General features: G+C 46.2%; 1 protein-coding gene across 8 annotated transcripts; it reads right to left on the bottom strand.

Moving 5' to 3' along the window:
- Window positions 1–118: 118 nt before the first annotated feature.
- LOC110495354 (integral membrane protein GPR155) lies at window positions 119–24,025 on the bottom strand. 8 transcript variants are annotated; one of them, XM_036981987.1, is made up of 16 exons: window positions 22,656–24,025; window positions 20,790–20,878; window positions 19,530–19,750; window positions 18,189–18,363; window positions 16,590–16,745; window positions 12,366–12,449; window positions 8,390–8,510; window positions 7,013–7,097; window positions 6,743–6,833; window positions 5,524–5,815; window positions 5,261–5,338; window positions 4,948–5,066; window positions 4,017–4,112; window positions 3,874–3,938; window positions 2,026–2,163; window positions 119–524 (listed from the first exon to the last, which is right to left on the bottom strand). In XM_036981987.1, the coding sequence occupies exons 1-16, from the start codon at window positions 23,071–23,073 to the stop codon at window positions 206–208; spliced, it is 2,547 nt and encodes an 848-aa protein (XP_036837882.1). In that variant the 5' UTR covers window positions 23,074–24,025; the 3' UTR covers window positions 119–205. The 8 variants fall into 8 exon arrangements, with proteins under 8 accessions (XP_036837882.1, XP_036837881.1, XP_036837879.1 ...); XM_036981986.1 differs by having other exon boundaries at window positions 5,614–5,815; window positions 20,790–20,968; XM_036981984.1 differs by having other exon boundaries at window positions 20,790–20,968.
- Window positions 24,026–24,051: the final 26 nt, after the last annotated feature.

A 24,051-nucleotide genomic window follows, 5' to 3' on the forward strand; every position in this document is an offset into this window, starting at 1 on the left:
TTAGGAGTCAAGGTTTAGGAGTTAGGAGTCAAGGTTTAGTGACTTGACAACAACACTGCGGAATAGTAATCCCCCCCCCCCCCCCCCCCCCCCCCCCCCCCCCTCCTCCTCCCTCCCTCTCTGGGAACATTACATGGCCACAGGAGGCATAATGCTGAATAGTAATCCCCCCCCCTCCTCCTCCCTCCCTCTCTCTCTGGGAACATTACATGGCCACAGGAGGCAATATGCTGTTCCTCTCCATCGGTGGCGTCCAGCTCCTCTCAGTGAAGCGGTAGTGTAGGAGGGTGTCGTCCCTGAAGCCAAACTGGTGTGTGAGGTGTTGCAGTATCCCTCCTTGCTGGAGCTGAGCCCCATAGAGCTGGGCTTCCCCCCTGTCCCGGGCCAGACCCACCCTCACCAGCCAGTCCACCAGATCACTGCCCAGGAAAGTGGCCTGAGTCTGGGCCTGGGATGGAGGATAAGTCCCCTGACCAGGTCTCTCCCTGGAGCGCTCCCTCTTCTGAACCCTGTCTCCCTCACACCTGCATATCAAAGGAAGGATTCAGCTACTGTCCCGTTGTTCAGGCTTTCCCCAGAAGCACTAGGGGGTGGAGATATGAAGGAAGAGGAGAAAGGAGAACGGAGAGAGAGAAAAGGAGTGCTAGTGAGGATGAGAGTTCCGTAAGAGAAACAGGAAGTCAAGAAGGTGAAAAGTAGCTACCAGGATTGTGTACCACTCCAAAACCAGAATGCATTACCAGCGAAGACGACTGTGGTAGGTTTAGTCCGTTCACAGAGTGTACAATAATGCATTACCAACGAAGAAGACTGTGGTAGGTTCAGTCCGTTCACAGAGTGTACAATAATGCATTACCAACGAAGAAGACTGTGGTTGGTTCAGTCCGTTCACAGAGTGTACAATAATGCATTACCAACGAAGAAGACTGTGGTAGGTTCAGTCCGTTCACAGAGTGTACAATAATGCATTACCAACGAAGAAGACTGTGGTAGGTTCAGTCCGTTCACAGAGTGTACAATAATGCATTACCAACGAAGAAGACTGTGGTAGGTTCAGTCCGTTCACAGAGTGTACAATAATGCATTACCAACGAAGAAGACTGTGGTAGGTTCAGTCCGTTCACAGAGTGTACAATAATGCATTACCAACGAAGAAGACTGTGGTAGGTTCAGTCCGTTCACAGAGTGTACAATAATGCATTACCAACGAAGAAGACTGTGGTAGGTTCAGTCCGTTCACAGAGTGTACAATGCAATAATGCATTTTAAAAAACAGGATTAGGGGTAGAAACATGCAAGATATTATCTGGGGTAAAATCCTAGGCCATGCATAGAGAGGATGTTAGTAGGGAACGAGTTCAACTCGTAGGTAACATGCTAGTTTATGGATTACTAGATCTGCACACGCAGTAGCATTTAACAGTCAACCCTTTCTGTTTTTTATGTATTTATTTTTTATTTTTATCATTTTACTCCCTTTTTCGTCTCATATTTTGTGATATCCAAATTGGTAGTTACAGTCTTGTCCCATCGCTGCAACTCTCGTACGGACTCTGGAGAGGTGAAAGGCAACCCTGCCAAGCCGCACTGCTTCTTGACACACTGCTCGCTTAACCCGGAAGCCAGCCGCACCAATGTGTCGGAGCAAACACCGTACAACTGGCGACCGTGTCAGCGTGCACTACGCCCCCGGCCCGCCGCAGGAGTCACTAGAGCACGATGGGACAAGGACATCCCGGGCCGACCAAACCCTCCCCTAACCCGGACGACGCTGGGCCAATTGTGCGCCGCCACATGGGTCTCCCGGTCGCGGCCGGCTGCTACACAGCCTGGGATCGAACCAGGATCTGTAGTGACGCAGCTAGCACTGTGATAGAGTGTCTTACACAGCTGTGACACTCGAGAGACCCAAGTCAACGGTTTTAATATAGATTCTAGAGCTTTGATTCTGCACCAATCAGACGTGTCCTGGGAGTGAAATCATGCTACAAATAAATGATAATTGATGTTTATGTTGTGGCCTACCTTCTGATGGGCACTATGTCCTGAACACACTGGTCTTTATGATAGAGGACAAACTGAGTGCAGGTCAGCCTGATCTCCTCTGGAACCACAGAGGGGGGCTCCTCCTCACTCTCCCTGCCCTGCCATAGGCTCACTAACCTGGGGGACAGGACACACACAGGCCCCTTAGAGGGCAGAACAACCACATCTTCTACAGCCACACTACCTGGCTCAGGCAAGTCTGACTTAGATCAGGCCCTGTGCTGAATTTGGGACAATACAACATACAGGAGGAGGTGGTGATGTTGGGGCAATACAACATACAGGAGGAGGTGCTGATGTTGGGGCAATACAACATACAGGAGGAGGTGCTGATGTTGGGACAATACAACATACAGGAGGAGGTGCTGATGTTGGGACAATACAACATACAGGAGGAGGTGCTGATGTCGGAACAATACAACATACAGGAGGAGGTGCTGATGTCGGGGCAATACAACATACAGGAGGAGGTGCTGATGTTGGGGCAATACAACATACAGGAGGAGGTGCTGATGTTGGGACAATACAACATACAGGAGGAGGTGCTGATGTTGGGACAATACAACATACAGGAGGAGGTGCTGATGTTGGGACAATACAACATACAGGAGGAGGTGCTGATGTCGGGACAATACAACATACAGGAGGAGGTGCTGATGTCGGGACAATACAACATACAGGAGGAGGTGCTGATGTCGGGACAATACAACATACAGGAGGAGGTGCTGATGTCGGGACAATACAACATACAGGAGGAGGTGCTGATGTCGGGACAATACAACATACAGGAGGAGGTGCTGATGTCGGGACAATACAACATACAGGAGGAGGTGCTGATGTTGGGACAATACAACATACAGGAGGAGGTGCTGATGTTGGGACAATACAACATACAGGAGGAGGTGCTGATGTTGGGACAATACAACATACAGGAGGAGGTGCTGATGTCGGGACAATACAACATACAGGAGGAGGTGCTGATGTTGGGACAATACAACATACAGGAGGAGGTGCTGATGTCGGGACAATACAACATACAGGAGGAGGTGCTGATGTCGGGACAATACAACATACAGGAGGAGGTGCTGATGTCGGGACAATACAACATACAGGAGGAGGTGCTGATGTCGGGACAATACAACATACAGGAGGAGGTGCTGATGTCGGGACAATACAACATACAGGAGGAGGTGCTGATGTCGGGACAATACAACATACAGGAGGAGGTGCTGATGTCGGGGCAATACAACATACAGGAGGAGGTGCTGATGTCGGGACAATACAACATACAGGAGGAGGTGCTGATGTCGGGACAATACAACATACAGGAGGAGGTGCTGATGTCGGGACAATACAACATACAGGAGGAGGTGCTGATGTTGGGACAATACAACATACAGGAGGAGGTGCTGATGTCGGGACAATACAACGTACAGGAGGAGGTGCTGATGTTGGGACAATACAACATACAGGAGGAGGTGCTGATGTCGGGACAATACAACATACAGGAGGAGGTGCTGATGTTGGGACAATACAACATACAGGAGGAGGTGCTGATGTCGGGACAATACAACATACAGGAGGAGGTGCTGATGTCGGGACAATACAACATACAGGAGGAGGTGCTGATGTTGGGACAATACAACATACAGGAGGAGGTGCTGATGTTGGGACAATACAACATACAGGAGGAGGTGCTGATGTCGGGACAATACAACATACAGGAGGAGGTGCTGATGTCGGGACAATACAACATACAGGAGGAGGTGCTGATGTCGGGACAATACAACGATGCTCTCTGAAGTAAGTACCTAGTTCCTAGCTCACCTCTTCTTGAATGGCAGAATGATCAGATGCCTGTCCAGGCCAAAGATACCAAACGAAATGAAGCCCTGAGAAACATGAGAGGTAAAGTAAGCAACAGTAAAATCCCTTTCTATACTCATGATCTAATAGACAGGAGAGCGTACCTGTCCATAGTTGGCCACAGCACAGAAGAACTGCAGCTCCAGGTACAGTCTACCAGGGTCCTGGTTGAACAACCACCATAGACAACTGGACAGGTTCTGAAAGACATGCGAGAGGGGGAATGAAAAGCGCACACTTCAGAGTTAACAAGTTGCCGATTCAGGGAAGAGGTTCGAGATTGGAGTGAACTAGTGCACACTTCAGGGACAAGGGTAGGTAGAGAAAGGGGACATGGCCAAGCAATAAAAGAATAGAACAGTAGAACAGAATTGAACAGAACAGAATTGAACAGAACATAATTGAACAGAACATAATTGAATTGAACAGAATAGAACAGAATAGAACAGAGTAGAACATAGAGTAGAACAGAATAGAACAGAAAAGAGTAGAACAGAATAGAGTAGAACAGAATAGAGTAGAACAGAGTAGAGTAGAACAGAATAGAGTAGAACAGAATAGAGTAGAACAGAATAGAGTAGAACAGAATAGAGTAGAGTAGAACAGAGTAGAGTAGAACAGAATAGAGTAGAACAGAATAGAACAGAGCAGAACAGAACAGAGTAGAGTAGAGTAGAATATAACAGAATAGAGTAGAACAGAATAGAGTAGAACAGAATAGAACAGAGCAGAACAGAACAGAGTAGAGTAGAGTAGAATATAACAGAATAGAGTAGAACAGAATAGAGTAGAACAGAATAGAACAGAGCAGAGTAGAGTAGAACAGAGCAGAACAGAATAGAGTAGAACAGAGCAGAACAGAGTAGAGTAGAATATAACAGAATAGAGTAGAACAGAGCAGAACAGAATAGAGTAGAACAGAATAGAACAGAGCAGAACAGAGTAGAGTAGAACAGAATAGAACAGAGCAGAACAGAGTAGAGTAGAACAGAGCAGAACAGAATAGAGTAGAACAGAACTGTAGATAACACTCACAGCCAGCAGGGAAACTATGAGGAGTAGACACAACAGGACGTGTCTGACCAGCTGTCTGTCATCCTGGACCGTTGGACTACACTGCTGCTGCTGGGTTTCACACAGCGCCCCACACTGGCCTGGAGGGTACAGTACAACAAGTCAACAGGGTTGTATTCATTAGTGCACACCGTAGCAAAACGTTTTGCAACAGCATCACAGTCAACACAAGCCACAGTGGACACAACAGGTCAGCACGGACCGAGGTATCAGCCCATAAACCTAGAACACAACTCCAACCAGAGCTGTAGTCATTCACGTTGTGTTCCTGTACCTGTTAGAGACGTGGGAGTGTCGTTCCTGGTGGCGCCGTTGATCATGTCGGGCACGGGCTGTGTACAGCTACAACAGTCTGGGTGGAACACAACAACACACAGACACAGTTCTGAGTTATATCAAGCTACTCATGGTTTTGAACAATATGTTTAGGTTGGCAATTTAAGGTTTTACATACGAAGTTCAACACAAAATCCCCAGTAAACCAATGCACCCAAGTTTACAGAACTAGAAAAAACAATAATGTGTCTAGTGAGCTACCACTGTTGTTGCTGGTCTCTGGTGCTGAGGGCTCCAGTGGGGGGGTCTGGTCCTCCTGGCGTCCAGGGGGCCTCATGTCCTCTATAGTACCTGTGTTGGAGGCTCTCTCCAGGGCTTGGCAGTTCTGGTCCTCCTGGTGTCCAGGGGGCCTCATGTCCTCTATAGTACCTGTGTTGGAGGCTCTCTCCAGGACTTGGTAGTTCTGGTTCTCCTTGGTGCCCTGGCTGAGACCCATCAGAGAGAAACCACCTACCAAGATGCTGCAGGAAACTACTACTGCAGTACTGATGATCTGAGAGAGGGGAAAGAGAGAGAGAGGTAAACCTTTAGGACTGGCTCCAGATCTATGTGATGTGTAAAACCTTTAGGACTGGCTCCAGATCTATGTGATGTGTAAAACCTTTAGGACTGGCTCCAGATCTATGTGATGTGTAAAACCTTTAGGACTGGCTCCAGATCTATGTGATGTGTAAAACCTTTAGGACTGGCTCCAGATCTATGTGATATGTAAAACCTTTAGGACTGGCTCCAGATCTATGTGATGTGTAAAACCTTTAGGACTGGCTCCAGATCTATGTAATGTGTAAAACCTTTAGGACTGGCTCCAGATCTATGTGATGTGATGTGCAAAACCTTTAGGACTGGCTCCAGATCTATGTGATCTGTAAAGTGTAGTCAACTCAGGGAGAACTATACAGTGGATCTGTATTCCAGTAAACTAAAATCACAGGTGGCCCCTTTCCTGAGTCCTGCCATAGAGGAAGGCAGAGTCTATAGTATCAGGCAGCCTCTCACCTGAGCCCTGCCATAGAGGAAGGCAGAGTCTATAGTATCAGGCATCCTCTCACCTGATCCCTGCCATAGAGGAAGACAGAGTCTATAGTATCAGGCATCCTCTCACCTGATCCCTGCCATAGAGGAAGACAAAGTCTACAGTATCAGGCATCCTCTCACCTGAGCCCTGCCATAGAGGAAGGCAGAGTCTATAGTATCAGGCATCCTCTCACCTGAGCCCTGCCATAGAAGAAGGCAGAGTCTATAGTATCAGGCATCCTCTCACCTGAGCCCTGCCATAGAAGAAGGCAGAGTCTATAGTATCAGGCATTCTCTCACCTGAGCCCTGCCATAGAAGAAGGCAGAGTCTATAGTATCAGGCATCCTCTCACCTGAGCCCTGCCATAGAATAAGGCAGAGTCTATAGTATCAGGCATCCTCTCACCTGAGCCCTGCCATAGAAGAAGGCAGAGTCTATAGTATCAGGCATCCTCTCTCCTGCCAGGAGCAGACCTCCAAGGATGAGGAACGGTATGCTGTGGAAGAGAACAACACTGTAAGGTTAAGTTTGAGGAACACAAACATACAATAAATACACTGTTTCACACACACACACACACACACACACACACACACACACACACACACACACACACACACACACACACACACACACACACACACACACACACACACACACACACACACGACGTACCCCCAGCCAAAGACCATGAAGACCCAAGGTGGAATCCTCAGCAAATTGTCCTTCTTGGTCAGAACCAAAGAGAGAGGAATGAGACCTATAGTAAGACCCAGACAGAACCAACTCAGGGTTATTCCACAGATACAGTACAACATATCCAGTCCAGACACTCACGCGGTACATACCAGTCCAGACACGCACACACACGGTACATACCAGTCCAGACACGCACGCGGTACATACCAGTCCAGACACACACGCGGTACATACCAGTCCAGACACGCACGCGGTACATACCAGTCCAGACACTCACGCGGTACACACAAGTCCAGACACACACACGGTACATACCAGTCCAGACACACACACACACACACGCGGTACATACCGGTCCAGACACACACACACGCGGTACAAACCGGTCCAGACACACACACACGCGGTACATACCGGTCCAGACACGCGGTACATACCAGTCCAGACACGCGGTACATACCAGTCCAGACATGCGGTACATACCAGTCCAGACACGCGGTACATACCAGTCCAGACACGCGGTACATACCAGTCCAGACACGCGGTACATACCAGTCCAGACACGCGGTACATACCAGTCCAGACACGCGGTACATACCAGTCCAGACACGCGGTACATACCAGTCCAGACACGCGGTACATACCAGTCCAGACACACACACACACGGGGTAAACACACCAGTCCAGACACGCGGTACACACCAGTCCAGACACGCGGTACATACCAGTCCAGACACGCGGTACATACCAGTCCAGACACGCGGTACATACCAGTCCAGACACGCAGTACATACCAGTCCAGACACGCGGTACATACCAGTCCAGACACGCGGTACATACCAGTCCAGACACGCGGTACATACCAGTCCAGACACGCGGTACATACAAGTCCAGACACGCGGTACATACCAGTCCAGACACGCGGTACATACCAGTCCAGACACGCGGTACATACCAGTCCAGACACGCGGTACATACAATTCCAGACACGCGGTACATACCAGTCCAGACACGCGGTACATACCAGTCCAGACACACACACACACGCGGTACATACCAGTCCAGACACACGGTACATACCAGTCCAGACACACACACACACACACACACACACGCGCGGTACATACCAGTCCAGACACGCGGTACATACCAGTCCAGACACACACACACACGCGGTACATACCAGTCCAGACACACGGTACATACCAGTCCACACACACACACAAGCGGTACATGCCAGTCCCGACACGCGGTACATGCCAGTCCCGACACACGGTACATACCAGTCCAGACACACACATACATACCAGTCCAGACACATGGTACATACCAGTCCAGACACACGGTACATACCAGTCCAGACATATGTGCTGTAGAGTGACCCATAGAGCAGTGTGAATGTCAACACCTGTCCCAAGATGTCCTCCTGCTTCACTACGAAGTTCCACAGGATCATCCCGACACACACTAGGAACTACAGGGACAAGGAGAGACACATTACTATATATCACTTGTGTACAGTTGAAGTCGGAAGTTTACATACATTTAAAAACTCTGTTTCACAATTCCTGACATTTAATCCTAATAAAAATTCCCTGTCTAAGGTCAGTTAGGATCACCACTATTTTAAGAATGTGAAATGTCAGAATAATAGTAGAGAGAATGATTTATTTCAGTTTTAATTTATTTCATCACATCCCCAGTGGGTCAGAAGTTTACATACACTCAATTAGTATTTGGTAACATTACCTTTAAGTTGTTTCACTTGGGTCAAATGTTTTGGGTAGGATTGAGGTCAGGGCTTTGTGATGGCCACTCCAATCCCTTGACTTTGTTGTCCTTAAGCCATTTTGCCACAACTTTGGAAGTATGCTTGGGGGTCATTGTCCATTTGAAAGACCAATTTGTGACCAAGCTTTAACTTCCTGACTGATGTCTTGAGATGTTGCTTCAATATATCCACATAATTTGCTTTCATGATGCCATCTATTTTGTGAAGTGCACCAGTCCCTCCTGCAGCAAAGCGCCCCACAACATGATGCTGCCACCACCGTGCTTCATGGTTGGGATGGTGTTCTTCAGCTTGCAAGCCTCCCCTTTTTCCTTCAAACATAACAATGGCCAAACAGTTCTATTTTTGTTTCATCAGACCAGAGGACATTTCTCCAAAAAGTACGATCTTTGCCCCCGTGTGCAGTTGCAAACTGTAGTCTGGCTTTTTATGGCCGTTTTGGAGCAGTGGCTTCTTCCTTGCTGAGCAGCCTTTCAGGTTATGTCGATATAGGACTCGTTTCACTGTGGATATAGATACCTTTGTACTTGTTTCCTGAACGTGGTACTTTCAGGTGTTTGGAAATTGCTCCCAAGGATGAACCAGACTTGTGGAGGTCTACAATTGTTTTTCTGAGGTCTTGGCTGATTTTTGGGGGATTTTCCCATGATGTCAGGCAAAGAGACACTGAGTTGGAAGGTAGGCCTTGAAATACATCTACAGGTAAACCTCCAATTGACTCAAATAATGTCAATTAGCCTATCAGAAGCTTCTAAAGCCATGACAATTTTCTGGAATTTTCCAAGCTCTTTAAAGGCACAGTCAACTTACTGTATGTAAACTTCTGACCCACTGGAATTGTGATACAGTGATATATAAGTTAAATAATCTGTCTGTAAACAACTGTTGGAAAAAATTACTTGTGCCATGCACAAAGTAGATGTCCTAACCGACTTGCCAAAACTATAGTTTGTTAACAAGAAATTTGTGGTTGAAAAACGACTTTTAATGACTCCAACCTAAGTGTATGTAAACTTCCGACTTCAACTGTATAGAATATAGAAAACATTATGTACAGTGCCTTCATAAAGTATTCAGACCCCTTAACCTTTTCCACATTTTGTTAAGTTAGACTTATTCTAAAATGCATTCAATACAATTTTTTCCTAATATCGACACACAACAGGTTTTTAGAAATGTTTGCAAATTTTATTTCAAATAAACTGAAATATCTTATTTACATAGGTATTCAGACCTTTTGCTATGAGACTGGAAATTGAGCTCAGGTGCATCTTGTTAACATTGATCATCCTTGAGATGTTTCTACAACTTGATTGGAGTCCACCTGTGGTAAATTCAATTGGTTGGACATGATTTAGAAAGGCACACACACACCTGTCTATATAAAGGTCCCACTGTTGACAGTGCATGTTGGAGCTAAAACCAAGCCTTGAGGTCGAAGGAATTATCAATGGAGCTCAGATAGGATTGTGCCGAAGCACAGATCTGGGGAAGGGTACCAAAAAATGTCTGCAGCATTGAAGGGCCCCAAGAACACAGTGGCCTCCATCATTCTTAAATGGAAGAAGTTTGGAACCACCAAGACTCTTCCTAGAGCTGGCTGCTCAGTCAAACTGAGCAATCGGGGGAGAAGGGCCTTGGTCAGGGAGGTGACCAAGAACCCGAAGGTCACTATGACAGCGCTCCAGAGTTCCTCTGTGGAGGTGGGAGACCCTTCCAGAAGGACAACCATCTCTGCAACACTCCACCAATCAGGACTTTATGGTAGAGTGGCCAGACGGAAGGCACTTCTCAGTAAAAGGCACATGACAGCTCGCTTGGAGTTTGCCAAAAGGCACATAAAGATTCTCAGACCATGAGAAACAAGATTCTCTGGTCTGATGAAACCAGATTGAACACTTTGGCCTGAATGTCAAGCATCATCATCTGGAGGAAACCTGGCATCATCCCTACGGTGAAGCGTGGTGGTGGTAGCATCATGTCTGGAGGAAACCTGGCACCATCCCTACGGTGAAGCGTGGTGGTGGTAGCATCATGTCTGGAGGAAACCTGGCACCATCCCTACGGTGAAGCATGGTGGTGGTAGCATCACGTCTGGAGGAAACCTGGCACCATCCCTACGGTGAAGCGTGGTGGTGGTAGCATCACATCTGGAGGAAACCTGGCACCATCCCTACGGTGAAGAGTGGTGGTGGCAGCATCATGTCTGGAGGAAACCTGGCACCATCCCTACGGTGAAGTGTGGTGGTGGTAGCATCATGTCTGGAGGAAACCTGGCCCCATCCCTACGGTGAAGCATGGTGGTGGTAGCATCATGTCTGGAGGAAACCTGGCCCCATCCCTACGGTGAAGCATGGTGGTGGTAGTATCAGGCTGTGGGGATGTTTTTCAGTGGCAGCAGCTGAGAGACTAGTCAGGATCGAAGGAAAGATGAACGGCGCAAAGCACAGAGAGATCCATGATGGAAACCTGCTCCAGAGCGCTCAGGACCTCAGACTGGGGGCGAAGGTTCACCTTCCAACAGGACAACAACCCTAAGCACACAGACAAGACAATGCAGGAGTGGCTTCGGGGCAAGCCTCTGAATGTCATTGAATGGCCCAGCCAGAGCCCGGACTTGAACCCGATCTAACATCTCTGGGGAATCCTGAAAATAGCTGTGGTACGATGCTCCCCATCCAACCTGACAGAGCTTGAGAGGATCTGCAGGGAAGAATGGGAGAAACTCCCCAAATACAGGTGTGCCATGTTTGTAGCGTCATCCCCAGAAGACTAAAGGCTGTAATCGCTGCCAAAGGTGCTTCAACAAAGAACTGAATAAAGAGTCTGAATACTTATGGAAATGTGATATTTTTTAAGTTTGAGGTTTTTTTCTAAAAACGTCTTCTTTTTTAAACAGTTTTTGCTTTGTCATTATGGGGTATTGTGATGTCATTATGGGGTATTGTGATGTCATTATGGGGTATTGTGATATCATTATGGGGTATTGTGTGTAGATTGATGAGGCAAAAACATTTTTCATCCATTTTAGAATAAGGTTGTAACATAACAAAATGTGAAACAAGTCAAGGGGTCTGAATACTTTCAGAATGTCCTGTATATGAAGGATATATGTAATAACCCTTTCAGAATGTACTGTATATGAAGGACATATATGTAATAACCCTTTCAGAATGTCCTGTATATGAAGGATATATATAATAACCCTTTCAGAATGTACTGTATATGAAGGACATATGTAATAACCCTTTCGGAATGTACTGTATATGAAGGACATATATGTAATAACCCTTTCAGAATGTCCTGTATATGAAGGATATATATAATAACCCTTTCAGAATGTACTGTATATGAAGGACATGTAATAACCCTTTCAGAATGTCCTGTATATGAAGGACATATGTAATAACCCTTTCAGAATGTACTGTATATGAAGGATATATATAATAACCCTTTCAGAATGTCCTGTATATGAAGGACATATATGTAATAACCCTTTCAGAATGTCCTGTATATGAAGGATATATATGTAATAACCTGTGCCAGGAAGAGGTTCATAGAAAACATGTGTGGGAGCCTCTTGAACTTCTTACTGAGGAGAATGACAGCGATGGTCCACACCTACAAACACAAACACGATGTGTTTCAGTGTATCCAGTGTTTAAATACAGCTCAAACCCACTCAAGTTGTCAAAAGTCTTTGCAGAGTAGATTAGAATTTTAAAAAGCCATTGGTATGAATCCTCTATCATTAAAGCTGCATTCTACACCATGGATATAGTAAGCCCTGATGAACACCATGGATACAGCAAGCCCTGATAAACACCATGGATATAGTAAGCCCTGATAAACACCATGGATACAGTAAGCCCTGATAAACACCATGGATACAGTAAGCCCTGATAAACACCATGGATACAGTAAGCCCTGATCAACACCATGGATATAGTAAGCCCTGATAAACACCATGGATACAGTAAGCCCTGATAAACACCATGGATACAGTAAGCCCTGATAAACACCATGGATACAGTAAGCCCTGATAAACACCATGGATACAGTAAGCCCTGATGAACACCATGGATACAGTAAGCCCTGATAAACACCATGGATACAGTAAGCCCTGATAAACACCATGGATACAGTAAGCCCTGATAAACACCATGGATACAGTAAGCCCTGATAAACACCATGGATACAGTAAGCCCTGATGAACACCATGGATACAGTAAGCCCTGATGAACACCATGGATATAGTAAGCCCTGATAAACACCATGGATATAGTAAGCCCTGATAAACACCATGGATACAGTAAGCCCTGATGAACACCATGGATATAGTAAGCCCTGATCAACACCATGGATACAGTAAGCCCTGATAAACACCATGGATACAGTAAGCCCTGATGAACACCATGGATATAGTAAGCCCTGATAAACACCATGGATATAGTAAGCCCTGATAAACACCATGGATACAGTAAGCCCTGATAAACACCATGGATACAGTAAGCCCTGATGAACACCATGGATATAGTAAGCCCTGATCAACACCATGGATACAGTAAGCCCTGATAAACACCATGGATATAGTAAGCCCTGATAAACACCATGGATATAGTAAGCCCTGATAAACACCATGGATACAGTAAGCCCTGATGAACACCATGGATATAGTAAGCCCTGATAAACACCATGGATATAGTAAGCCCTGATAAACACCATGGATATAGTAAGCCCTGATGAACACCATGGATATAGTAAGCCCTGATAAACACCATGGATATAGTAAGCCCTGATAAACACCATGGATATAGTAAGCCCTGATAAACACCATGGATATAGTAAGCCCTGATAAACACCATTGATATAGTAAGCCCTGATAAACACCATGGATATAGTAAGCCCTGATAAACACCATGGATATAGTAAGCCCTGATAAACACCATGGATACAGTAAGCCCTGATGAACACCATGGATACAGTAAGCCCTGATAAACACCATGGATATAGTAAGCCCTGATAAACACCATGGATACAGTAAGCCCTGATAAACACCATGGATACAGTAAGCCCTGATAAACACCATGGATACAATAAGCCCTGATCAACACCATGGATACAGTAAGCCCTGATCAACACCATGGATACAGTAAGCCCTGATCAACACCATGGATACAGTAAGCCCTGATAAACACCATGGATATAGTAAGCCCTGATGAACACCATGGATATAGTAAGCCCTGATAAACACCATGGATACAGTAAGCCCTGATCAACACCATGGATACAGTAAGCCCTGATAAACACCATGGATATAGTAAGCCCTGATAAACACCATGGATACAGTAAGCCCTGATAAACACCATGGATATAGTAAGCCCTGATAAACACCATGGATATAGTAAGCCCTGATAAACACCATGGATATAGTAAGCCCTGATAAACACCATGGATATAGTAAGCCCTGATAAACACCATGGATACAGTAATCCTTGATCAACACCATGGATACAGTAAGCCCTGATAAACACCATGGATACAGTAAGCCCTGATCAACACCATGGATATAGTAAGCCCTGATAAACACCATGGATACAGTAAGCCCTGATAAACACCATGGATATAGTAAGCCCTGATGAACACCATGGATATAGTAAGCCCTGATAAACACCATGGATACAGTAAGCCCTGATCAACACCATGGATACAGTAAGCCCTGATAAACACCATGGATATAGTAAGCCCTGATAAACACCATGGATACAGTAAGCCCTGATAAACACCATGGATACAGTAAGCCCTGATAAACACCATGGATATAGTAAGCCCTGATAAACACCATGGATATAGTAAGCCCTGATAAACACCATGGATATAGTAAGCCCTGATAAACACCATGGATACAGTAATCCTTGATCAACACCATGGATACAGTAAGCCCTGATAAACACCATGGATACAGTAAGCCCTGATCAACACCATGGATATAGTAAGCCCTGATAAACACCATGGATACAGTAAGCCCTGATAAACACCATGGATACAGTAAGCCCTGATAAACACCATGGATACAGTAAGCCCTGATAAACACCATGGATATAGTAAGCCCTGATCAACACCATGGATACAGTAAGCCCTGATGAACACCATGGATATAGTAAGCCCTGATAAACACCATGGATACAGTAAGCCCTGATGAACACCATGGATACAGTAAGCCCTGATGAACACCATGGATATAGTAAGCCCTGATAAACACCATGGATATAGCAAGCCCTGATAAACACCATGGATACAGTAAGCCCTGATGAACACCATGGATACAGTAAGCCCTGATCAACACCATGGATACAGTAAGCCCTGATAAACACCATGGATATAGTAAGCCCTGATAAACACCATGGATATAGCAAGCCCTGATAAACACCATGGATATAGTAAGCCCTGATAAACACCATGGATACAGTAAGCCCTGATAAACACCATGGATACAGTAAGCCCTGATGAACACCATGGATACAGTAAGCCCTGATGAACACCATGGATACAGCAAGCCCTGACCAACACCATGGATACAGTAAGCCCTGATCAACACCATGGATACAGTAAGCCCTGATCAACACCATGGATACAGTAAGCCCTGATCAACACCATGGATACAGTAAGCCCTGATCAACACCATGGATACAGTAAGCCCTGATCAACACCATGGATACAGTAAGCCCTGATAAACACCATGGATACAGTAAGCCCTGATAAACACCATGGATACAGTAAGCCCTGATAAACACCATGGATACAGTAAGCCCTGATAAACACCATGGATACAGTAAGCCCTGATCAACACCATGGATACAGTAAGCCCTGATAAACACCATGGATACAGTAAGCCCTGACCAACACCATGGAGTCAGCAAGCCCTGACCAACACCATGGAGTCGGAAAGCCCTGATCAACACCATGGAGTCAGTAAGCCCTGATCAACACCATGGAGCCAGTAAGCCCTGATCAACACCATGGAGTCAGTAAGCCCTGATCAACACCATGGAGTCAGTAAGCCCTGATCAACCCATTGCTTCAATCAGCTAAAGTCAGACCACACATGGAGGACAACCAAGCCTATTGAAAACAGTGTCAAAGCCTGCCTTCTTCATTGGCCTTTCATGTAGAGAGAAAGAGAGAAACAGAGAGAGAGAGAAACAGAGAAACAGAGAGAGAGAAACAGAGAAACAGAGAGAGAGAGAGAGAAACAGAGAAACAGAGACAGACAGAGAGAGAGAGAGAAACAGAGACAGACAGAGAGAGAGAGAGAAACAGAGACAGACAGAGAGAAAGAGAAAGACAGACAGACAGAGAGAGAGAAACAGAGAGAGAGACAGCGAGAGAGAAACAGAGAGAGAGAGAAACAGAGAGACAGAGAGAGAGGGAAACAGAGACAGAGAGAGAGAGAAACAGAGACAGAGAGAGAGAGAAACAGAGACAGACAGAGAGAGAGAGAAACAGAGAGACAGAGAGAGAGAGAAACAGAGAGACAGAGAGAGAGAAACAGAGAGACAGAGAGAGAGAAACAGAGAGAGACAGCGAGAGAGAAACAGAGAGACAGAAACAGAGACAGACAGCAAGAGAGAGAAACAGAGACAGACAGCGAGAGAGAGAAACAGAGACAGACACAGAGAGAGAAACAGAGACAGACAGAGAGAGAGAAACAGAGAGAGACAGAGAGAGACAGATAAGAAGAGAAATAGAGAGAACCCTCACCAGTGCGACCAGGCTGACGATGCTGATGTTGAAGCTGACATTCTGCAGCTCAGTGACCAGTGGCTTGGGGTTCATCAGGGGGATGGTCAGGAGCCAGGCTGACACGTACATGATGGGGGCAGACAGGAACGTGCTGATCACCATCCCTGACGTCACCTACAGGACAGACAGAGAGGTAGAGAGAGACATGTGGAAATACAAGCCTTGGCTGTCTAGAAAGGTGGCTATTAGCTAAGAAATTAATATACAAATTGATAATGTAATACTCACCACTTCCAGCCCCATGTTGTACTGTGATGTGTGTGTGTGTGTGTGTGTGTGTGTGGTAGAAGAGAAGAGGACTGGCCATCCCACATATGCTCTCTCTAATTCTCTCTTTCTTTCTCTCTCTCGGAGGACCTGAGCCCTAGGACCATGCCCCAGGAATACCTGACATGATGACTCCTTGCTGTCCCCAGTCCACCTGACTGTGCTGCTGCTCCAGTTTCAACTATTCTGCCTTATTATTATTCGACCATGCTGGTCATTTATGAACATTTGAACATCTTGACCATGTTTTGTTATAATCTCCACCCGGCACAGCCAGAAGAGGACTGGCCACCCCACATAGCCTGGTTCCTCTCTAGGTTTCTTCCTAGGTTTTGGCCTTTCTAGGGAGTTTTTCCTAGCCACCGTGCTTCTACACCTGCATTGCTTGCTGTTTGGGGTTTTAGGCTGGAGTTCTGTACAGCACTTTGAGATATCAGCTGATGTACGAAGGGCTATATAAAATATTTTTTTTTTTTTTTTTTTTTTTTTTTTTGGTACCAACTCACCACGTCCAGCTCCATGTTGTACTGTGATGTGTGTGTGTGTGTGTGTGTGTGTGTGTATGTGTGTGGTACCAACTCACCACGTCCAGCCCCATGTTGTACTGTGATGTGTGTGTGTGTGTGTGTGTATGTGTGTGGTACCAACTCACCACGTCCAGCTCCATGTTGTACTGTGATGTGTGTGTGTGTGTGTATGGTACCAACTCACCACTTCCAGCTCCATGTTGTACTGTGATGTGTGTGTGTGTGTGTGTGTGTGTATGTGTACCAACTCACCACGTCCAGCTCCATACTGTGATGTGATGTAATGTAGTGTGTGTGTGTGTGTGTGTGTGTACACGGTATTCTTCCTAACTGTTCCCTGTGTGTGTGTGTGTGTGTGTGTGTGGTACCAACTCACCACTTCCAGCTCCATGTTGTACTGTGATGTGTGTGTGTATGTGTGTATGTGTGTATGTGTGTGTGTGTGTGTGTGTGTGTGGTACCAACTCACCACTTCCAGCTCCATGTTGTACTGTGATGTGTGTGTGTGTGTGTATGTGTACCAACTCACCACGTCCAGCTCCATACTGTGATGTGATGTAATGTAGTGTGTGTGTGTGTGTGTGTGTATACGGTATTCTTCCTAACTGTTCCCTGTGTGTGTGTGTGTGTGTGTGTGTGTGTGTGTATGTGTGTGTGTGTGTATACAGTATTCTTCCTAACTGTTCCCTGTGTGTGTGTGTGTGTGTGTGTGTGTGTGTGTGTGTGTGTGTGTGTGTGTGTGTGTGTGTGTGTACCAACTCACCACGTCCAGCTCCATGTTGTACTGTGATGCGTAGATGGCTACGCTGGGAGCAGGGGGGAACACCCCGTACAGAAAGGCATAGTTGGACAGGCTGGAGTGGTTCAGACTGCTGCTGTTGGAACCTGTAGAGTCCAGCAGGTCCACCATGTCCTTACAGATGAGAGGCATCACCAGCCTACATAGGAGAGACAGATAACACTGTGTTAGGACACTAGGACAGTACCACTAGGACAGTACCACTAGGACAGTACCACTAGGACAGTACCACTAGGACAGGACAGTACCACTAGGACAGAACCACTAGGACAGTACCACTAGGACAGTACCACTAGGACAGTACCACTAGGACAGTACCACTAGGACAGAACCACTAGGACAGAACCACTAGGGCAGGACCACTAGGGCAGGACCACTAGGGCAGTACCGTACCACTAGGACAGGACAGTACCACTAGGGCAGTACCGTACCACTAGGACAGGACAGTACCACTAGGACAGGACAGTACCACTAGGACAGGACAGTACCACTAGGACAGGACAGTACCACTAGGTCAGGACAGTACCACTAGGTCAGGACAGTACCACTAGGTCAGGACAGTACCACTAAGACAGTACAGTACCACTAGGACAGTACCACACCACTAGGACAGGACAGTACCACTAGGACAGGACAGTACCACTAGGTCAGGACAGTACCACTAGGTCAGGACAGTACCACTAGGTCAGGACAGTACCACTAGGTCAGGACAGTACCACTAGGTCAGGACAGTACCACTAGGACAGGACAGTACCACTAGGACAGGACAGTACCACTAGGACAGGACAGTACCACTAGGTCAGGACAGTACCACTAGGTCAGGACAGTACCACTAGGTCAGGACAGTACCACTAAGACAGTACAGTACCACTAGGACAGTACCACACCACTAGGACAGGACAGTACCACTAGGACAGGACCACTAGGTCAGGACAGTACCACTAGGACAGGACAGTACCACTAGGACAGGACCACTAGGACAGGACCACTAGGACAGGACCACTAGGACAGGACAGTACCACTAGGTCAGGACAGTACCACCTAGGACAGTACAGTACCACTAGGACAGGACAGTACCACTAGGACAGTACCACTAGGACAGTACCACTAGGACAGGACCACTAGGACAGGACCACTAGGACAGGACCACTAGGACAGTACCACTAGGACAGTACCACTAGGACAGGACAGGACCCTATTTACGACTGCAGTAATGCAGTTGTCAGCACCCTATCCAGCCATTCCCACAGGGTAGGTTGATAACGACTTGAAGGAATGTCAGTTCTTGACATTTCTGTAACTCACAGTTTGGCAGTGATGAGCAGGATAAGGGCTACTCCAGTAGACCTGGTGAGTTTGCCCACCTGTCCCACCATAGATAGTCCCAGGTAGAAGAGAGCTGCTCCTCCGAAGGAGTTGGCCAGGCCATCCACAAACTCCTCCATCACAGCAGGGATCCTCTGGCCCAGGGCAAAGTGGGACACGATCCCGACCACCACCATGAACACTATCGGGTTCTTCAGTACCTATAAAATAGATTTGAATAAAAGTGGGACACAATGTCCACCAGCCACCACCGTATAGACGAACACTTTACTGTCCACAAAAATGGACACCATGTTAACCCAACCCCCTAAGATGCATCCTGACACCATGTTTTAACCCAACCCCCTAAGACACATCCTGACACCATGTTTTAACCCAACCCCCTAAGACACACCCTGACACCATGTTTTAACCAACCCCCTAAGACACACCCTGACACCATGTTTTAACCCAACCCCCTAAGACACATCCTGACACCATGTTTTAACCCAACCCCCTAAGACGCATCCTGACACCATGTTTTAACCCAACCCCCTAAGACACACCCTGACACCATGTTTACCCTGACACCATGTTTTAACCCAACCCCCTAAGACACACCCTGACACCATGTTTTAACCCAACCCCCTAAGACACACCCTGACACCATGTTTTAACCCAACCCCCTAAGACACACCCTGACACCATGTTTTAACCCAACCCCCTAAGACACATCCTGACACCATGTTTTAACCCAACCCCCTAAGATGCATCCTGACACCATGTTTTAACCCAACCCCCTAAGATGCATCCTGACACCATGTTTTAACCCAACCCCCTAAGACACACCCTGACACCATGTTTTAACCCAACCCCCTAAGACACATCCTGACACCATGTTTTAACCCAACCCCCTAAGACACACCCTGACACCATGTTTTAACCCAACCCCCTAAGACACACCCTGACACCATGTTTTAACCCAACCCCCTAAGACACATCCTGACACCATGTTTTCTAGCCTGTATTATTCACTGTGATATTAAGATGTTTTTCCATTCTTATCACAGCTAGCAGATACACAGATCCTTTCACTCTAATTTCTTTGTTACAAAATCCTACGTATTTACTACTTTTATTAAATATGTTCCTAGTCCAATAAAGAATAAAGCACAATTTAATGTAATTTGCAAAAAAAAAACTATTGACTATTGATAAAAAAAAAACTATTGATCACAGAAGAAAGCAAGATGAAATGACCTGCAGCAGCACCACACTGACGATCTGCAACTTGCCCTGCTGTCTCTCTGGGTGGTCCTTCCACTTCTGGACCTCACAGAAGGCAAATCCTATGGGATTGAGGAACATCAGGGAGACAGGAGCCACCAGGTAGATGTACTGCAGGTATTCTGGATGTGTGTTCCTGTACAGGGCGTCCACTGCAGGGACGGGGGGTGGCAGATGTTATTGTATGGTCTCCAAACCACTCCTCAGGGACTCCCAGATGTTCCAACAAATACAGTGCATTCAGAAAGTATTCAGACCCCTTGACTTTTCCCACATTTTGTTACGTTACAGCCTTATTCTAAAATGGATTCAATAAAATGTTTTCCTCATCAATCTACACACAATACCCCATAATGACATCACAATACCCCATAATGACATCACAATACCCCATAATGACATCACAATACCCCATAATGACATCACAATACCCCATGACATCACAATACCCCATAATGACATCACAATACCCCATAATGACATCACAATCACAATACCCCATAATGACATCACAATACCCCATGACATCACAATACCCCATAATGACATCACAATACCCCATGACATCACAATACCCCATAATGACAAAGCGAAAAGAGGTTTTGAGAAGTGTTTGCAAATGTATTAAAAATAAACAGAAATAACTTATTTACATAAGTATTCAGACCCTTTGCTATTAGACTATAAATTGAGCTCAGGTGCATCCTGTTTCCATTGATCATCTTTGAGCTGTTTCTACAACTTGGAAAGGCACACACCTGACTATATGAAGGTCCCAGTTGACACTGCATGTCAGAGCAAAAACCAAGCGTCACGTCTGGAAGAAACCTGGCACCATCCCTACGGTGAAGCATGGTGGTGGCAGCATCATGTCTGGAAGAAACCTGGCACCATCCCTACGGTGAAGCATGGTGGTGGCAGCATCATGTCTGGAGGAAACCTGGCACCATCCCTACGGTGAAGCATGGTGGTGTCAGCATCATGTCTGGAGGAAACCTGGCCCCATCCCTACGGTGAAGCATGGTGGTGTCAGCATCATGTCTGGAGGAAACCTGGCACCATCCCTACGGTGAAGCGTGGTGGTGTCAGCATCATGTAGTGGGGATGTTTTTCAGCAGCAGGGACTGGGAGATTAGTTAGGATCGAGGGAAAGATGAACGGAGCAAAGCACAGAGAGATCCTTAATGAAAACCTGCTCCGGAGCACTCATGACCTCAGACTGGGGCGAAGGTTCACCTTCCAACAGGACAACGACCCTAAGCACACAGCCAAGACAACGCAGGTGTGGCTTAGGGAAAAGTCTCTGAATGTCCTTGAGTGGCCCAGCCAGAGACTGGACTTGAACCCGATCTAACATCTCTGGAGAGACCTGAAAATAGCTGAGCTGTGATGCTCCCCATCCAACCTGACAGAGCTTGAGAGGATCTGCAGAGATGAATGGGAGTATCTCCCCAAGCTTGTAGCGTCATACCCAAGAAGACTCGAGGCTGTAATCGCTGCCAAAGGTGCTTCAACAAAGAACTGAGTAAAGAGTCTGAATACTTATGGAAATGTGATATATATATTTTTTAAATAAATGTGCAAAAATGTCTAAACCTGTTTTTGCTTTGTCATTATGGGGTATTGTGTGTAGATTGACGACGGAAAAAACGATGTAATCATTTTTAGAATTAGGCTGTAAAGTAACAACGTGGAAAAGGTCAAGGGGTCTGAATACTTTCAGAATGCACTGTGTGTGGAACGGCTGGGACTGTTTTGAGAAAGAGGTTGAACTTTCCAAAGGAAAATAAACTGGCCCTATTGTACTACGATCACATTCCAAAAGACAACTATCCTCACCAATGGGATACCCCAGGGCGAAGTCGTTGCTCTGCGTAGCGAAGATGGAGTAGAGTCCTGCCTTGCTGTACCTGCTTTCCGGACTGGCCACGGCTAGCGTCAGAACACACACCAGGACGAACACCGACACCTTGGCTATCAGGATACTCCACAGGAACGACCAGATCACGTTATTAAAGTCCAACAGAACCATGTTCTTGAAGAGCAGCGCCGGGAGGGCGAATTTAGACACAAAGTTCCCTAATCCTTTAGCTTGACAGGAGGTGATTATGTCTGTCCTACCGGCGATGTATCCACACAGGATGATCCCAAAACACTCCAGGAGAGCCGGGAAGAGCTTGTCGATAGACATGGCTTGGGAGGAGGAGAGGGGATTGTGGGATATGTTCTTGCCATGGATGGCTACGTAGGTATCCATGGTTGTTTTGTGGTTGTATGAGCACTAAATTACTTCACCGATGGGAATATGTTCGATATCGGAGTACAGAACAGTCACGCTGGGCACCAGTTCAGGCTAATACATCCTCAATGCCCTTGTTGAAACAATAATAATCGGTGAGTTGTAGTAGGATAAGTCATGCACTTTTTGGGTTGTCAGAAAAACATATGTAATACCAAGGACCAATAGAGTTTCCTGACCAAGTGACAAGTCTAGGAAAAACTCCTGGCCCTACCAAGGAGAGGGTGAATCTGTTGTTGTCAAAAAGAACCAAAACAAAGCTATTTACGAGGAGTGCAGTGCTGATGACATGCATACCACAGATAATGCACTATAGCCTACTCCCAACTGTGCATTGAAACTGCTTTCAAAACTAGTTATGGGGGATTTCAGCATGTAAGGAGTTAACCGGTTATAAGTGTAACTCGTGATGTCTTAAACGATGCCAATTATTGGATTTGGCGCTAGGTACTGTAGCTAGCTAAAGTTAGCATGCTATTCGTTGATAGTAACAGTTACATCTAACGTCAGTTAGCTCGCGTGCTAAAAACATATTGCGAAAATACAACAAGATAAAGGCGTCATACCTTGCACATCTGGTGACGAGATATTGCATATTTAACACGCGATTGTCATTTTTTTTTAAAAATCAAAATGTAGCTATATAAACGTTAGTCTAACTCTTCCTATCTACTGCTGTTGACAGCTAGCTAACGGTAGTACAAACGCCTTGCTATTATCATTTGGCGTAAAGCTATTCGGGATCCTTGGCACGTCACGACATTGACGTTGCCCCAATTGAAGTTGACATGTAAAATGGTAAGGGTTAAGGTTAGAGTAAAGGTTATGTCCCAAGGATCCCTGATAGCACTAACAATTCTCATTTGTGGCCTTTCGTGCCATTGTTCATCAACGCCCTAAATTATGAGTGACAAACCAGGCATCCAATTGTCGCCA

The sequence above is a fragment of the Oncorhynchus mykiss genome, chromosome 7 (genome assembly GCF_013265735.2).
Source record: "Oncorhynchus mykiss isolate Arlee chromosome 7, USDA_OmykA_1.1, whole genome shotgun sequence".
In the NCBI taxonomy this organism is placed as follows: domain Eukaryota; kingdom Metazoa; phylum Chordata; class Actinopteri; order Salmoniformes; family Salmonidae; genus Oncorhynchus; species Oncorhynchus mykiss.

What these genes read in the sequence shown, in the direction of transcription:
- LOC110495354 (XM_036981984.1), bottom strand. Translation starts at nt 23,073, where the DNA reads ATGGATACCTACGTAGCCATCCATGGCAAGAACATATCCCACAATCCC. An exon ending in TCTTCTATGGCAGGGCTCAG is followed by an intron (nt 5,816 to 6,742) that starts GTGAGAGGATGC and finishes CCCCTCTCTCAG; the next exon opens with ATCATCAGTACTGCAGTAGT. An exon ending in CACTCCCACGTCTCTAACAG is followed by an intron (nt 5,067 to 5,260) that starts GTACAGGAACAC and finishes TGTACCCTCCAG; the next exon opens with GCCAGTGTGGGGCGCTGTGT.